This window comes from Phycodurus eques, chromosome 5 (assembly GCF_024500275.1).
Source record: "Phycodurus eques isolate BA_2022a chromosome 5, UOR_Pequ_1.1, whole genome shotgun sequence".
Taxonomy (NCBI): Eukaryota; Metazoa; Chordata; class Actinopteri; order Syngnathiformes; family Syngnathidae; genus Phycodurus; species Phycodurus eques.
In genome coordinates, this window is record NC_084529.1 from 17,488,428 (window position 1) to 17,507,179 (window position 18,752).

Consider the following 18,752-nt stretch of genomic DNA (forward strand, 5'->3'; position numbering starts at 1 on the left):
TCTAAAAGGCTAATGAGTTAAACAAGGAAAAAAACTTTTTATCAGCATCTTCAATGTGATTTACAGTAAATTCTGCCATTTCATTTTAATTGCATATGCCCGAAGATAGCTGGGATGGGCTCCAGCAGCCCGCGAAATGGATGGATACTTTCATAATTTCTCGTAAAGATGTTATTTGTACACTAGTATTTCATCAAATATTTACCTCTACAGTGTGTCCCACTACGACAATGTCCTTTTACATAACGTGAGACGGCATTTTAAGCACTGTCAGTAAAATACCTGAAATAGTTTATCTGTCGATTTTTTAAAAAAAAGTGAAGATTACGAAGAGTGGATTTTTTTAAAGTAGGAATAAAACGAGTTAAACCCCAGTTAAAACGTAGTTTACGCGTCTCCATCTAATTGGCTGTAAAATCAGCCAATCAGAAAAACGTGCGTCGTTACGTCATGGCGTCACGCGTACGTGGCCATCGCCACTCACACGACGTGGAAGTCACTGGCAGGTCCGCCGCCACAATCCCTCCCCCGAATATCGCACGCCTTCCCCTTTCCGGTCTGCCCACCCCAGTATAAAGCTACCGAGGCTGTGTGGGTCGCTTCCTTGGCCGCTTTGTCTTTTTTTTGTTGATGGTTAGACTCTGCGAGAGAAGGATGAAGTTCATCTTGGCTGCCACGGTCATCGTGGGCTCCGTGTTTTTTCTCGCCTTCCCCAGCGGCTCGTCGGCCGACGAGAGGAAGAAGGGACCCAAAGTAACCGCCAAGGTGAGTTGATTCGCTTGCCTAAAGACAAAGATCAGAATGCTACCGCGGAGCTAATGCTAACTGAGCTAATGCTAAGCGCTCGCTAGGCCACGTCATGCCCGAGCTCGCTGGTTAGCCTCCGGCGCTCCAATCTGATGTGTGCCATGCTAGGAGTGATAAAATCTAAATAATAAAATACAAACCCGCTGGCTAAACTTTTTGTTTGTTTTATTAGTGTTTGACACACAATTTCACCATGTTTGAGACATGGTTTTGTCATTAAAGGTTAGGGTTTTTGTTTTTCATAGTCTCATTTAAAAATGTTTTATTTATTTTTTGCTAATAGGTTAGCCAATGCTAGCAGTCACACACCACGAAGCTAAAAAAAAAGTATAAAACGTATCCCCTCCGAACCTACAGTCAGAAGGACCAATTTGGGGGATGTTTTGAGGTGACGCTCGGCCTGAGGTGATTGTTGTGCTGCTACGGGCTCACTTGCCTTCGTTGATGAAGTGTCAGACTAGCTGGAATTTAAAATGACAGTTGAACTTGGAATGTTCCGCGAATCGACAAAAAGGGAATTTATGTTGTTTAAAAAAAAAAAAAAAAAAGACCATAAAAATTTGCCCTTTTCCTTTCAATTTGTTTGCTGCCGGACCCACAGAATATTGTATTCTGTGACAATGTAAGCACCAAAAAAAAGATTGGATGCTCTTCTTACACCAGGAAAAAAAAAGACGGAAACATTTTTCCATCTGTATTAATCAGCAGTAGAACATAGGCTAGTTTCACCACAAACAATGGTTTTGCACCAAAAAGCAGACAAAACGACCCCAAAACAACTCAAGCAGAACAGTGACTTGGATGATTTATGAATTTTAAAAAAACGTTGTGTGTGTATGTGTGTGTGTGTGTGTGTGTATATATATATATATATATATATATAAATAAAACACTGTGAGCGACATTGGCTCGAGTTGAACATCAGTGGCTTGTTTACATGGTGTTCGTTATTCACTCCATGGCCTCCCTCATCTTTTCTCATGATCCGGGCACACACTTTCTACTACACGCTGAGAGACATTCTGTTTATACCCTACATATCCATATTAGTGGTTCTACAGTTAAATCTCCAACTGTGGGCAGTGCAAAGGGTAACAGAATGCCCTGCAACCGAAAAGGTCGCCAGTTCGTAGCCTTGCCTGAGCGCATGTAGTCGTCGTCGTCGTGTCTCTGGGCAAGATGTTTAACCCTATTAGCCTATGAATGAATGTGGTTTTAACAAAAGAGAATTAAGCATTGCATATTTAAACACCAACCGAACCATATTAATTTTGTCCCTTCTAGACAGAGCAGACGGTATCATTGACAGGCATGTATTCTTACTGCGCTAAAGACTAGCTAGAGGTTAATTAGTGACCTTCTCTGCCTCTTTATTGCTCTTAATTATGCTGAATGTCTTGCAGTAGACTTCAGTGCTTCCCGGTATCTTGTGGCACAACGTGGTACTACACTGAAGGCGGTGCACCTCGAAATTAGCCATTAGAATTTAGTTTTAAGTACCACTTTCACCTGACATAAATCGTAATAAGCCCTTAATGTACCTTCGTATAACAACTAATTGACGCCTCTACCCATCTGCAGTTGAGTCAAAATATCACCATGCCAAGGATTATGGGCCACCTGGAAAAAAATAAAAATAAATCACTTTAGACCCCGCCACTTGATTGCGGCAAATGGGGGTCCTGTCAGTTTTGAACCCTTAAAATTGTCTTCACTTTTCTGCCATCAGTAAATGTAACATGGTTCGTTTTTTTGTTTTGTTTTTTAACTTATCCTTGTGTGAATGCTAAGTAATTATACTAGTAATTAATTATAAGTTAATTATAACTTCTTCCTGACTACAGGTGTACTTTGATATGAAAATCGGAGACGATGAAGTGGGCCGGATCGTCATCGGGGTGTTCGGGAAGACCGTCCCCAAGACTGTTGAGAACTTTGTGGCCTTGGCAACAGGAGAGGTAATAAGGACTACTCAAAGTACTATGTGGGTTCAAATAGACCAGGGCGTCAACAACCTTTCTGAAAATAAGAGCTACTTCTCAGATACACATTAATGCGAAAGGCTACCGGTTTGAAACACACGGCCGGTTTTGTGTGTATTCTGTGGAAGCAGTAGAAATCTGTAGGCTTGTTGGTGCTTGCAGTCGGTAAGCCCAACGAATTTTCCCCTTGTCAAAAAGGTGGGCTATTTTGGGACGTTTTCGGGTGCTGCCAAATGACACAAAAAGATTTGTTTACTATGAGAATGTTTCATCCGGAAGTATGCGTTGAAACGTTCTATACAACGTGAATGTTTTATTATTATGTTTGGTCACCGGCGTTCTGTTGACGCTTGCAGAAAGGCTTTGGCTACAAGGGCAGCAAGTTCCATCGTGTCATCAAACAGTTCATGATCCAGGGAGGAGACTTCACCAAGGGAGATGGAACCGGAGGTACCGGGAGCAGCCTCCATATTAGAACTAATAACTGTAATAATAATAACTGTGCGTGCTAGTGATGCCGTGCGTTTTATTCTGTGAAGGAAAGAGTATTTACGGCGACCGCTTCCCCGACGAGAACTTCAAGCTGAAGCACTACACCCCTGGCTGGCTCAGCATGGCCAACGCCGGCAAAGACACCAACGGCTCACAGTTCTTCATCACCACTGTCACGACCACCTGGCTGGATGGCAAACACGTGGTCTTCGGGAAAGTCCTGGAGGGAATGGTGAGCTTTTCCCTCTGAAAAATATGTTTGCGTACGTTTTCTTGTCATCCGGGTCATGGTAATCGTTGTATATTGAAGACATTTCCCCTTTGATGCAAAAGGCTTCTTCAGTTGTCAATTTCCGTTGTGGAGTCCTTCTATTTATAAGTTTACCCACCGACGCTGCTGCGGGTCAAACTGGACCCGAGTCTACTAAAATGGATTTTAGATTTGCCAGGGTTAAATCAAGAGGAATGGTGGGAATCTTGAAACTGCACATGCCATATATATGTGTGGGACAGTGGTTGCAGTGTTTAAGAGGGCGCTTGAAACAGTCGGGAGAACTTTCTGTGTTCCCACCACATTTGGTACCGGTTCCCACAGAAACATCCAGCTGTTGGTCTTCAAAGGGTCGTACGCCAAAATTATCATGGCTGTTATTTTATTCAGGCCTTGGGTCTCAATAGTGTGTAGTTAGCCACAACATCACGAGTGTTTATGTGGCTAAAGGTGCAGACAGGTATTTTTTTCCATTCAGTTTTCATTGAAATCATTTTGATTGAACACTTCTGGCAAACTATTTACATGTGATGTGATCTATTCCGATCCAGTTTATACATGTGCACTACATTTCATTGGAACAGCCGTTTTACAGACATGATATGCGTCAGTCAATGTAAACATCACGTGACGAATTAAGATGGTCAGTTGTCTATTTAGCACAGTAGTCGTGATTGTTTTTACACTTTTATGAAAAATACTCTGTCACAGACCAGCTGTTTGGAAGCCGCCATATTTTCAAGTGAATAAGCCAATACGTCACTACGCGTTTACATCAAGACGTAGCATACACGGGCAGAACGCAGGCCGACTATTCAGACTGAACCGTTAATGTGACTTTTGATCGGTTTTGGGACAAGGAATATTCTACCCCCTGTGAAACCAAATGCAATTCCATTCGGTTTCAGCCTGTTTATTCCGATTACAGTTGTTTTATATGGTTTATTCGGTTTGAGCTTCGTACCCGATACTAATCGTAAAACAAGGGTCGATGTAAACTCGGCTATTTGATTATAGATGTTTTAATCCAAAAACGATTGTTGAAATCACAAAAATTTACTTGCCCTTTTCTGTAAGGCATTGGTACTGGATTAATAAACAATTTGTTAATGTCAGACAGGCTATTAATACATTTTGAAAAGATCTGCAGTTCATAATTTGATATAGCAATTATTTTGAGATGGAATACAATGTGCCCGTGACCCTTGTTAGGATAAGCGGTACAGAAAATTGATGGATGGATATAATGTTTGTAAAGTAAATGGAACTTTGTTTGTTTGTTGTTTTTTTAGAACGTCCTAATTTTTGCTTTTACATGTAAATGTGTTACATACAACACTGTTGTTGTTGTCGTTTAGGAAGTGGTGCATAAGATCGAGAACACAAAGACGGACAGTCGCGATAAGCCCCTCCAAGACGTGGTCATCTACGACTGCGGCATGATCAAAGTAGACGAGCCGTTCGCCGTAGCCAGGGAATGAGCAGAACTGTGTGTGTGTGTGGGGGTGGGGGTCGGAATGTTCATCGTGCAGGCCACTGCATGTCCAGTCTGGAAGGAGAAGCTTGAAAAGAGTGGCGCCCGGCGGTGGTCAGAAAGCAACAAAGGCGTGTCGATATCTATGACGACACTCTGGCTCCATCAAGCATTCCAAGGTGCTTCAATGGTCTTTTTCTTCTTCTTCTTTTTTTTTTTTTTTTTTTTTTATAATTATTAAAAAAAAAAAAGGTTCCTTGAAATAAAGCTTCCAGGTTTTGTTAAATTCTTTTTGGGGGACATTTTTACTTATTGTACATTTCACTTTATAATACGAATCCTTTAGTCATCCGCAGATGGTAAGTGAAACGTGCAGAAATTTAAGTGTAATTCTCCCTTTGAGGTACAAGGGGGCAGCATTGTGCTGTGAATGGTTTTCTTTTGACCGCCAGCTAATGGAGCCATCCACGTTCCAATGTCCTGTATCTATTTAACCAACATCAGTCTTTGGTCTCGCTACAATTCTGCCCAGCAACAACATTTCTCAGCACGCACACACCACATTTGCACTAGGAATTGTAATTTGTCGTTCTCATTTTACATAAGCATGTTTGTGATGCTTTTCCATGACAGCTTAGGCCACTAAAGTACTTCAGTGTGCTTGTTTGGCCCTCTCAAAGCACCCACTAGGGGGCGGAGAGCTAGCGTACAACTCGAATTCCAATTAAGTTGGGACGTTGTGTTAAACAAAAACGGAATGCAATGATTTGCAAATCATGTTCAACCTCTATTTAATTGAATACACTACACAGACAAGACATGTAATTTTTAAACTGTTAAACTTTGTTTTTTAGCAAATAATCATTAACTTAGAATTTTATGGCTGCAACATGTTCCAAAAAAGCTGGGACAGGGTCATGTTTACCACTTACATCACATTTTCTTTTAACAACATTTAATAAATGTTTGGGAACTGAGGACACTAATTGTTGAAGCTTTGTAGGTGGAATTATTTCCCATTCTTGCTTGATGTACAGCTTCACAGTCCGGTGTCTCTGTTGTCGTATTTTATGCTTCATAATGCGCCACACATTTTCAATGGGAGACAGGTCTGGACTGCAGGCAGGCCAGTCTAGTACCCGCACTCTCTTACTATGCTGAAATAAGCAGGGGCGTCCACGAAAAAGACGTTGCTTGGATGGCAGCATATGTTTCTCCAAAACCTGTATGTACCTTTCAGCATTAATGGTGCCTTCACAGATGTGTAAGTTACCCATGCCATTGGCACTAACACAGCCCCATACCATCACTGATGCTGGCTTCTGAACTTTGTGTCCATAACAGTCCAGATGGTTCTTTTCCTCTTTGGCCCGGAGGACACGACGTCCACCATTTCCAAAAACAATTTGAAATGTGGACTCGTCGGATCACAGAACACTTTTCCACTTTGCATCAGTCTATCTTAGATGAGCTCGGGCCCAGACAAGCCGGCGGCGTTTCTGGGTGTTGTTGATAAATGACTTTTGCTTTGCATAGTAGAGTTTCAAGTTGCACTTACGGATGTAGCCCCAAACTGTATTTACTGACATTGGTTTTCTGAAGTGTTCCTAAGCCCATGTGGTGATATCATTTACTCATCGATGTTGGTTTTTGATGCAGTGCCGCCTGAGGGATCGAAGGTCACGGGCATTAAATGTTGGTTTTCGGCCTTGCCGCTTAAATGCAGTGATTTCTCCAGATTCTCTGAACCTTTTGATGATGATATGGACCGTATATGATGAAATCCCTAAATTCCTTGCAATTGTACGTTGAGGAACATTGTCCTTAAACTTTTCGAGTATTTTCTCACGCACTTGTTCACAAAGAGGTGAACCTCGCCCCATCTTTGCTTGTGAATGGCTGAGCAATTCAGGGAAGCTCCTTTTCTACCCAATCATGGCACACACTTGTTCCCAATTAGCCTGTTCACCTGTGGGATGTTCCAAACAGGTGTTTGATGAGAGTTCCTCAACTTTCTCAGTCTTTTTTGCCACCTGTCCCAGATTTTTTGGAATGTGTTCCAGCCTTCAAATACTAAGTTAATGATTATTTGCTATAAACAATAAACTTTGTCAGTTTGAACATTAAATATATTGTCTTTGTAGTGTATTCAATTAAAAATAGGTTGAACATGATTCGCCAATCATTGTATTCTGTTTTTTTATTTTTGTTTAACACAATGTCCCAATTTCATTGGAATTGGGGTTGTACTTATATTTCATCTTTCAAGTGTTTGCCACACCTTCCTGTCTTTGTCACATCTTCCTGACGCTCCCAATGCAGTGTGTTGGAACAAACTCTTTGGAGACAAGTCCCAGCCTGGCCCTTGCATGCTGCTTTTGGTAGATTGGTGCGTAATATCGTTATTAATATTGAGGTCCACGTGATAAGGAGGGGAAGAAAGCGGCGTTGCATGTGCCTTCATGTAAGCAAGCAAAAGAGGCTCAAGCAGTGTGGACAGCTGCATTGTAGTAGTAATATTGACAGTTTCAAATATTTTGACTGGCTCTTGTAGTTGAAATCTACTTTGAATATCAATTAAAGTGTTTATATAATTGGACAATTTTCATTTTTTCAAATCATTTTAAAAAATGTGTATATCTAGCGCACGTGTCAAACTAGGCTCAAAGGACCAAATCAGGTCTGCCACATAATTTTATATATCCCACGAAAGCAAATAGTGTTATCCTCATGATTTTGCGAAGAGGATTTATTCATTTTTTGGCAGACGATTTGTACTTAAATCAAAATTTTTATTAACTTTTCAAAAATTATTACAGGATATAGATTTTTTTTACCACCCAATCATTTCATAACAACTGAGCAGTAGTAAATATTAAAGTAATACTCCTATTTATAAATTCAATATCTGCTTGCTGCTATTTTCTGACTTCTGATGACAAATGTGTTCGAAACAATTAGATGCACCGATACTGATACAAGTATCAGTGCCAATACTGTTAAAATGTACACCAAAAAAATGCTCCGCTACTGACACGCTGATACCACTTCACCAGCCTGGGAGGTGGAGTAGGAACCACGGCGACCATGTGGAGACACTTTAAGATAAACATGGATGATAACTCTTTGTTAGCCGACTCCACAAACTGTGCTCTACAAAATGGATGATGAATTCCACGTAGGCAGCGATTGAGGGCAATCACCACGGTTCTCGATCCCCGTCATGCTTCTTCGCTCTGCTAGCCGCGGGCCTGTCACAAAGCCTCTACAACGCATCGCGTCGAGTAAAGAGGTAAGCAATGGTGTGATAACATCACTTCAGTTGTCCTGTCACAGTTTTATTTTAGAACATGTCATATTGGGAAGAATTAGTGGATTTTTTTTCGCACAGTTGATGTGTGAAAATTTCCCGTCATGCCACTCCCACTTGAAGATTGGTGTCAAACTCAACATAAGACATTTCCATCTGTGTCTAACCTAAACGTCTGCTAGCATAATGCTTACATACAATGGGACATGCCATAGAGGGGCTAACGAATAGCATCGGTGTTGCAATGTTATAACTCCAAGCAATGGCTATTTGAACACAGATGGTGCAACAACACATTCAAACAGATATAACAATATCCACGTGCATATATTTAACCCTGGCAACAAATGAGTCATATTATTGCAGCTTACTGAGCGGTTGTGACCGTTGCCTTCGTCTCCATCTACATAAGACATGAGATCAGCTTCCACAACTGTTTGGGCCTGTTTCAAATCATGCCCTTTAGTGTACAAATTGCTGCCATCAATAATGCAATTGGCCTGAATTATTATGATGGCTTTCCAGTTTCAGAGCAAACCCATTCTATCGTGTCAGGAAGTGTGCAGCTGTGTTTTGCCCAGATCCAGTCAGGCATCCAGTGACTCACCAGGACGGGCAAAAAATATGGAAAGAATTTCCTGGAATCTTTAAAGCCTCTCTTGTTTGGACTGTGGCGATTGGGGGGATTGTGTGCTGAAACAGTGTTGTTGTTCACCTAGTGGCCTGCGCCGCACAGGCCGGACATATCTGACATAGCTGTGCACGCGAGGCTTTGTCACGTAGATTAAACGAGCATTGCAGAGAATCACCGCAAACAAAGAATGCCAACGCATCCTGGCACGCTAACCCCCTCGCCGAATCAAACTGTCGTTTACACTGAGTGACACAACCTGTTTTTTGTTTGTTTGTTTGTTTGTTTGTTTTCTTTATGCACCACAACAATGTACAAAGGGATATTAGGCCACTGAAATAATGAAAAAAATTAAAAAATAAAACATGGAATTACACGAGTAAAGTCTGGTATATTTTTCAAATAGTCATATTTTGTTAGGAAAAAAATGATATGAGAATAAAGAGAAAATATATCATTTTTGGGTGAAAAACTATTATTTTAATAATTAGTTTTATTATTTTATATACTTTTCCTCAAAAATACACTTTTTCTCTGAAATACAGAATATAATTTTTAAATGGATAATAACCATTTTTGTTCTTGAAAATAAACTTTTTCTGGAAAGTATAAACAGTTTGTTGAAAATATACACCTTTCTCTTTTCCACTTGCTTTGTCAAATGATTATTTTTTTCTTAGACATGCCTTTTTTTCCAGAAATATCCATCTTTTTTCTCAAAAACATACTTTTTCCTCATTGTTTATATTTTTTCTTTAATATCAGACTTTCTTGAAAATGACCTTTTTCTCCCTTAAAAGGTAGAAACTTATTCCTGAAAACAATATCTAACTTTTTTTAAAATAAAATGCTTCTTTTTTCCAGAAATATATTTCTGGAAATGTAATTTTTTTTCCTAACAGATATGCTTTTTTCCTCCTAGATTATTTTTTTTTAATATAAAATGCATACCTTTTTTTCCCAGGAACTATACAGACTGTTTTCTAGAAATGTACAAGTTTTTCTAGAAATTTTTATTTGTGTTGAAAAATCTAATTTTCAAAATATTATTTTAGATCGTGTTCTATCAGAAAATATACATATTTTTCCCCCTAGGAAATATACAACTTGATTCTAGAAAATACCATTTTTAAACGTACAATTTTTTTTCTAGAAAATACAAGGCTTTCGTGTAAAGGTTTTTTTCTTAGAAGTTTTAATTCATTTTACATGATTACATCTTTATCTCACAATGTAATTATTTTAATTTCTTGTTGGTGTGTGGTATGTAACAATCAAGATGTGATTAGAGTAGACGTTACGCTTTAATTCAAGAACTTTGACCATAATATGTTGTTTCCTATTTTGTGTAGAGTACCTCAATTTGCAGGGGCTCTAAAGGACAAGCTCAAGATCCAAAGCATACCACATCACGTGACAAACGTACAAGTATGCAAGATTGCAGTGGACCTGCTGCTTATTGTGTGAATAAAAATAGTGAAAAAAGAAGAAGCAGAAATCCATACAAAAAGCAAACAAGAAAGTGAAGTTGAGATAACGGAACAAGACACAAATGCTGACTGCGTCGTCACAAAAGCGAAAATAATCCCCCCAAATTGTAATAAATATCAATACAATTGATCGTTTTTAAAGAATAAACATCTATTGAGAAACTTCAACTGGAAAGGCCAATTAACAGCTTACAGAAAGCAATTGGCCTCTTTTTTTGTTCACTATCCACCAAACTGCACTCGTCGTGCACTTCACTGCCAACATGAAGCGCTTGTTCGTGACTCAAATCTTTGCTCGCAAGTCAAGACACACACGCACACAAAAAAATCGTCTGAATGGCTCATATCTCCAAAAAATGTTAAAGAATGCTAAAATCATCATTGCGGAAATGTACCGTTTCCGCAGTCGTTCTATTTTGGTCAAATGACATGAAAAGTTTTGTTTACCAAGACAATGGTTGAGCTTTTGCCACACGGAAGTAGATGTGAGCTCTATATTATGAAGTGTCTTATCTAGAAGTATGATAACACATCGTGCAGATTTGATGTGTTGTATTAGCGTTAAGTAGCATCGCAAAGTTGTTAAAAGTCACGTCTGGAGTTCCAAGAAAGCGTTTGGTCACGTCCACAAAGATAAGCAAAGACAAACAGTCGAAGGGGAAACGGCCTGACAAGAGAATATAAATATACAATACTCGGGGCGTAGCGGCGTGGGAAAGGTCAGCGTGGGAACTGGGCCTTGTTGTTTTGTCAATGACTTTGGACAAGAGCGTCCTACTCCAAAGACTACCACGACGGCCGCGCCGCTTCGTCATTGTTCTCCCGTTTCCTCCCGCCTGGCTTCGCGGACTCCTTCGCCGGGCACTCGGTTGGACGTTTCCCACGATCTCCGGGCCTTCCTGCGCGCCGCTTAGCGTTAGCGGCGGCTAATTTAGGTTCGCTCCTGCTGGGCTCGGCCATTGTCTCGCGTGGGAACCGGGGAGTCTTTTCTCACACGCTCGCGTGGAGGTCGAGGTTAGGAGTTTCCATGGAAAGGCTGGAAAGTCAGACCACTTCCGCTGTGAAACGCGTTTTACACCAGTTTTTTTCGACTTGGAAGGCTAAATCCTAAATCCCTGTGTGATGTGTGTGGTAACGTTGATGTAAAAAGTCTACACACCCCTGTTCAAATGCCAGGTTTTTTTTTTTGTCATATGAGAAAAAACTGAGGAACTTGAAACTGTTCCTACCATTGATAAAAATAAAATAGGGGGAGTAAAAATAAACTACTGAGAGGGCTCGGGTTTGTAACGTGGATGTGCTAACCACAAGTATACTATGCCGCGAACCTTTAGAAACATTCACGGTGTGCAATTCGGTGCACTCACAGGCCAGCAGCAGTAATGGCTTGGACTTGAATAATTAAATAACATGACTTCACTTTTTCATTTTTTTTCCCTTGTGTAATCTAATGTCTAAATCATCCACTGTATCTCAATAGATTGCTTTGAAGCACACGATCAGACATGGATAACGCTGCAATCGGTCTCGCTGTTTGGCAAGCTTACATCACCCCCTCCCCTCTTGTCCTTCAGGTGTACCTTAATAAATCGAATCCCACGAGGACAACGCTTGTCGGCTTTATCAAAGCGGCCCGCCTGATCTGCTAATTGGTGTAGTTTCCTGCATTTTTTTAAATCTCCGTAACTTTTTTTTTTTTTAAATAATAAAAGCTGTGCTGCATTTGTGTGTGCGTGTCATTGTGAAACACAACTGCACTCAAGTATGCTGACGAGGGGGTTGTGCAAGTGTATGTATTTTTGTTGTCGCCCCCAAACATGAAGCGATCGTGTAAGACACGTCCACAAACACCAAATACCTGTCAGTGCCTTTAATAATAATGTTTAAGATGTTGCATAGGGAAGTACACCTATATTTATTTCTGCAGTGGTGGGAAGTAACCAAGTACAAATACTTCGTTACCGTACCTCTGGAAAAAAAAAAAAATCCAGTGGTGTCTTGATATTCCAGTTGAATTTGTTCTGTGACCACACTTGTATCTCAAAACAGTCATATCTGAAAATCATCTTTCCCCTTTGAAATGAATGCAAGTGCCATTAATCCGTTCCAGGCTTCCCCCCAAAAAATCCAACAAAATGTGTTATGGTATTTATTTCAACGTGGAAAAATATCATTCCATAATATTGTAGTTCATGAAAACATAGTAATGACATACGGTCATTAAAAAAAGAATTCAATAGGTTTGTCAAGCTGCATCAATTAAATGGCCATTGTGGTGCGCTTTCTCTCCAACAGCAGACAGATATACTGTTCATCCGCACGGCACTAATATTAGTCGTCCTCCACAGAGGATAAAGAATATATGACTGTGAGTACTGTTGTACTGATATTGTCCTTCAACTGGAAGGAAACCAATGTCAAGTGATGGTGGCCGGATGTTGTTGAAGTTTGCAATCGCCATCTAGTGGCGGGGCTCTGAAGTGCAGTCGTATCTCAAATTTGACTCGTATCTCAAGGCAAAAACATCGCTCAAGCGACGGATCGAATGTCAAGGCACTCGAATCGTGTATCTCAAGGCGCTACTGGTGGACATTAGTGATATCGTTAGCCAAGAAGCCAAATCCTTGCCCTAAGTGGATTTTTAAGGTTTTCAGAAAACAAGGAAAAACACAACAAATTCAACAAACAAGAAAGGTCCAGTTGCCTCAATTCAAACTTTGTTTGTGGATTAGCATGGCCTAAATGATTACTTTGTCAAAACAGGCTTGTTAATTCTTTTATCTGTTCCTCGGGTAAGCTTTGCTGCCCCTGCAGCATGGAATACCCCGCTGACTAAACTAAAATTCTCTGAAGTTATTCCAATTGGAGTTTTCCATTGTGTCCTGGGGGACTGTGAGACCACTGAACAGTGCTTGTGTTCTAAATTTTAAGTTGTTGTTCGCTTAAGCGCTTCTCATTGAAAAACACAATTGCACGGCAATCATGGTACATTGTTACTGTTCTTATTGACGTGCTGCTGACCTCTTGGCCATGTCGCCCCATGAACGAGATCCTGATCTCAACGGGTTTTTATCTGGTTAAATAAAGGCTAAAAAGAAAATTCATCCAGAAAAAGTAATACAATACAATACATAAACGTTCCAATTTTATATTTCCTTTGGGCACTTATAGCAAATAGAGAATATAGCAAAGTTTTTTAATATGAACCTTTACCAAACGTTTTAGATGTCACTTGGCGGTAAATAAAGAGCTTAATAATGGCATTTCTTTCCAAAAAAATAATACACACCCCAACGGTTGGAGGACAAGGAAATATTGCAGGAAATCGAAACTATTGTCACAGTGACAATTTCTAACTTTAACTCAACTGCGACGGGTGCTGCAGCACACCTTTCAGTTCCATATTGACAAGAAGTTTTATAAATGTTAAATTGTTCTACCAAACAGTTGAGCTGGCATCAATGGTCCCTAAAACTGATCACAGTGGTGCCTTGAGATACGATTTTAATACATTCTGTGACCATGCTCGTAACTCAAATCGCACACATGTCAAATCATCTTTCCCCATTGTTATGAATGAAAATGCTGTTAATCCATTTCAGCCTCCCCCAAAAAATAAATAATTTGTAATGTGTTTTTTTTTTTGTTTTTTTTTAATCAGTTTATTTGAAAGGGGACAATGCAATTTCATAAAACACATGAAATACACATGGTTAAAAAAGCCAGAATTAGCCAGAAGGCTAGTTTTCATCTGTAGTCCCCTGGCCATGATGTAAAAAAGCAGTAAAATACATCTACAAGACAATATAAAACAGGATACATAAAGACTTACTATACTATTAAGAGAGAATAAAACCACAAATCATTTGATCATAACAAAAAAAAAAAAAAAAAAAAACATAACATACTTGTCTTCATAACATACTTTCAATAAGAAAACTAGCACTGTGTCATATTGTACTTTATAAAAACATTCAGTAATAAGATAATTAAATAGAATGTAAAGAATTAAAGTTTGTGCATTGTCTGCCTACGTTTTGATGAATTGTTTGTGTTGAAATATCCGTTGCTTAAAGGATTATAACATTGCTACTATCGATGCTATTTGTTAGCCCATCAATGGCATTTTGTATGCAAATTGTGTGGTTGTTATAATATACATGTAATTCTCTTTGTTTTATGTTTAATTTGACAGTAAACTTCAACTGAAAGTTGCAATAAAAACTGAAGCCTTGTTTTGAAGAATTTTTCACTTTGTGCCAAACTGCTGCTTGTTGTGAAGTGAATTGACTGCCATTATACAGCACTCGTATCTCGAATTTTTGTTCATAAGTCAAAGGAAAAACTCATCCGAACGGCGACTCGTATCACGCAAAAACTCGTTAAGTTGGGTCACTCATATTAAGGGACCACTGTATTTGCTTTCATAATGTAGTCTACTGATGGCCGAGCAGGTAGTTAAAGGGTTAAGTACAGCGTGTGAGTACTTTTGCCACCTGGGACCTTTCTGGAAGGTTCAGCGTGTCCCTGCTAGGAATGGGACTCATATAAGACAACAGAAAAAGTGCTGAAGGGCGACACGATTTGGGAAAGAGCAAGTCTGTTGCCCCTCCTGCTTATTAAATAGAATAGACAGGACGCTAACAAATTAGCCGCCCATATTTCCCCTCCCATGTGACCTTGGATAATCTCGTATTCGCACATGAGCCGAGCGCTAACAATGGTTTTGCAGCCCCTAAAGCTGATCCACCACTATCTGGCAGGCTCAACATGTTGGCCTCAATATCACAGAAACTCCAAATTGATTGTTAACAGTTTCCAGAGTGCCTCACCGTTTATTTTGTTCCCTCGTGCTTTGAGCTTGTCACGAGAAAACACCAATCCAGTGTCATGTTAATGACCAAAATCCAGCACAAATTAGAGCACTGGAGCAACCTTTTCTACAAATAGTGATTCGGGCCTCTGTGTTGTTTACAGGCAATCTTTGTGTAACTGGATTGGGGGAGGGGTGTGTGTGTGGGAGGGGGGCGGGGGGGGGGGCAATATAAACTAGGTCTGTTTTTACACCACTCGCCAGCATTCATGTGGAAATTCAACAGTGAGATGAAGCGTGTCACAGGCCACAACATTAAGAGCACCTGTGCCATCTAACGACATTTAATAAAGCGGGACCTCATCAAACCATTTTCACTCTAATCTTGTAAACACTCCTATTTGTTCGCCACTATGTGACTGGTTCTTCGAGTAGTTTTACAGTATGTTATTCATTATTTGCCTAAGGGGATAGAGACCAACAGTTTTGGTTAAGGGTTAGGTCCATAACGGGGGATAGGTTCCCTAAAAAAAATACTCTGTGAATACACAAATGTGGAACCGCGACTATTGGGGGGTTCACTGTAGTTTTGCGACACATGAGCTGTCACTCGTCCGATTTATTTATTTATTTATTTTTGGTCTTGAGTGGCGAGCAAAAATTTGAGTTACAAGCGCTAGCTGTGGTGAACTTCACAACAAGCTGCTGATTGTATACAATCTTCAAAAAAGTCCAAGTGCTTGTTACAAGCTGTTTATTGCCATTCTCAGTTGAAGTAAAATTAAACATAAAATACAGTGGGTACGGAAAGTATTCAGACCTCCTTAAAATTTGTACTCTTTGTAAAGCCAGCCATTTGCTAAAATCATTTAAGTTAATTGTTATTCCTCAATGTACACTCTGCCATTCGTCCTTGCATAGCCTTTCCAGTTTTGTCAAGTTGGATGGTGTATGATGGTGGACAGCCATTTTCAGGTCTCCCCAGAGATGCTCAATTGGGTTTAAGTCAGGGCTGTGGCTGGGCCATTCAAAAACAGTCACGGAGTTGTTCTGAAGCCACTCCTTCGTTATTTTAGCTTTGTGTTTAGGGTCATTATCTTTTGTGAAGGTGAATCTTCGGCCCAGTCTGAAGTTCTGAGCACTGTGGAGAAGATTTTCGTCCAGGATATCCCTGTACTTGGCTGCATTCACCTTTTCTTCGATTGCAACCAGTCATCCTGTCCCTGCAGCTGGAAAACACCCCCACAGCATGATGCTGCCACCACCATGCTTTATATAATATATACTGTAGTTGTAAATCTTTAAACAACTGATATTTGAACACAAATGGTAGCGACACATGCAGACAGAGCATACGACAATACTCACAGGTATATACTCTTTATCCGCTGCGAAAAAAAGACTAATATTACTGCAGCTTATTTGCAACGGACTTTTTCTGTTTCATCATCAAATCTACGTGTAGTACTGTAATTTCTCATGTATAATGCGCATCCCCCCCCCTCCCCCAAATTGTCAAAAGTCAATAGTGCGCATTATAGATAGGTATAGGGGTAAATGGGGGGGGGGGGGGGGAATCACATTTTATAAATGTATGCCGCCATCTAGTGGTTATGAAAAAGCTGTACACATTCATTCCAAAATGCCACCGCCACCTAGTGGTTATAAAAAAGTGTAGCCTACACTTTCATTCCAATATGACAGGGTACGTATGACTGCATATACGTACAGTTGTGCTCATAGGTTTACATAAACTGGCAGAATTTGTGAAATATTTTTTTTAACTATGACTGACGACTGAACAACAACCATCATTAATTGATTTTGTGTTATGTTTTGTTTAATGATAATGCTTTTCTGAAATGCTTGACCGTTTAATTTGAAACCCATCTTACAAATTCTGCCTGGGTAATCAAACATGACCACAACTGTGTGTTTTCTAATTTACTAAATAAAAGTAGGGCTGTGAATTTCAAAATAAGAGCTAGTAAATTAAAAAAAGGATTTCGTGTTCAAATAAAGTGCTTAACTTCAGAATAATTCTTTGAAAAAAAAAAGCTAACAAAATACAGATAACGCTACATGTTTTGATCATATTGGTAGATGCAAAATCATACATTGTAAAAATGCATTATACATAGGTAGAAGGGTTTTCCAAAATTTTGAGGTCAACTTTGGGGGTGCGTATTATACACGTGTGCGCATTATACACAAGAAATTGCGGTTAATTATGTTTTGTACTTCCTCCTGGTGGCCAAGGAGTGCACATCAAAAAGCGGCCCAGTGATTGAAAGCATGAAATCATGATGCACAAACTGTTCTATTCTTTGCATTCTATTTTGTTATGTTACTACTGAGTGCTTTTTATAAAATACTGTACAGTGCTATATTTCTTATTAAAAACACTTTTTTTAAAATGTTGGGATTTGGGGGGGACTGGAAGAGATTAATGGAATTTGATTTGCCTTGATTTCAATAGGGAAAGATGATTTGAGACACGAGTGTTTTGGGTGAAAAGCATGGTCTCGTAACAGATTAATCTGAAACGTCATTGCAAGACTGTAGTTTTAAAATTAAAACAAAACAAAATGTAGCATCCGGGAACACATCCATCAGCTGATCAGTGGATATCTTTTCTTATCTTCTCTTTCTTTATCTAAGCCACGGGAGGTTTCCTAGCTCTTCCGTCACGATCTCATTGATATTCCTCAGTGACCTTCAACCCCCGCCCGCCATGATTGCCATCACCAGCCAGCTAAGTCAGGCAAGAAGCACTGGCATAACTACTGTGCCAGGATCAAGTAGCTGGGGCTGTTATCTTGTTACCGATCGGATAAACTGTTTGGCATGGGGACTCTTTTGCCATTCCACCTTACATAACGTTCGGTTGTTTGGGCCTGTTGGACAATTTTTGAAGGGATCTCTCGACTCTTGAGCTAAAAACAGATGATGTTCTCTCTTTCGGGAAGTTTAACGGTCCCATGATATAAAATTTCTGATGGAAACAATATGATGGCCAAACTCTGTTCAACGCCTGTTGCCCTAAAAGTGTAAGTTGCTAAACAAAAATAGTCGAGGGTCTCGAGGTGCGCCACCTTATTAGCCGGTAAACTAATCCTGGCACACAAAGATTTAGGGCGTAAAAAAGCTGTAGAAATGTAGGCCAAGCCCTCGGGGCAAGGCAAACTCACAGTACTGGTACTCACTGTATAGCATGCTATGTATGCACACACACACAAACGCACACACACACGCACAAAATGTTAAAAGCAATTTAACAGTTCTTTGCACTGCGAGAAGTTGAATCTAAAAATTAAAGCAGAGGCTTCATCTTAATTTCCCTCATGGCATTACCGCACAATATTTAGAGTTCTAAAATTCTCATCTGATGGCTTAAAAAAAAGAAAGATGTTTGGGAGCTTTATCGGGGAAGGGACCATTTGTACAAAATAGAATTAATACAGATCCGTATTCAGAGGTGA

General features: G+C 39.8%; 1 protein-coding gene across 1 annotated transcript; it reads left to right on the forward strand.

Moving 5' to 3' along the window:
* The first annotated feature begins 559 nt into the window (after positions 1–559).
* ppib (peptidylprolyl isomerase B (cyclophilin B)) lies at positions 560–5,312 on the forward strand. Its single transcript, XM_061677818.1, has 5 exons — positions 560–765; positions 2,652–2,765; positions 3,146–3,239; positions 3,329–3,513; positions 4,911–5,312. Exons 1-5 carry the CDS (start codon positions 631–633, stop codon positions 5,031–5,033), a joined length of 651 nt encoding a protein of 216 aa, XP_061533802.1. The 5' UTR covers positions 560–630; the 3' UTR covers positions 5,034–5,312.
* The last annotated feature ends 13,440 nt before the right edge of the window (positions 5,313–18,752 follow it).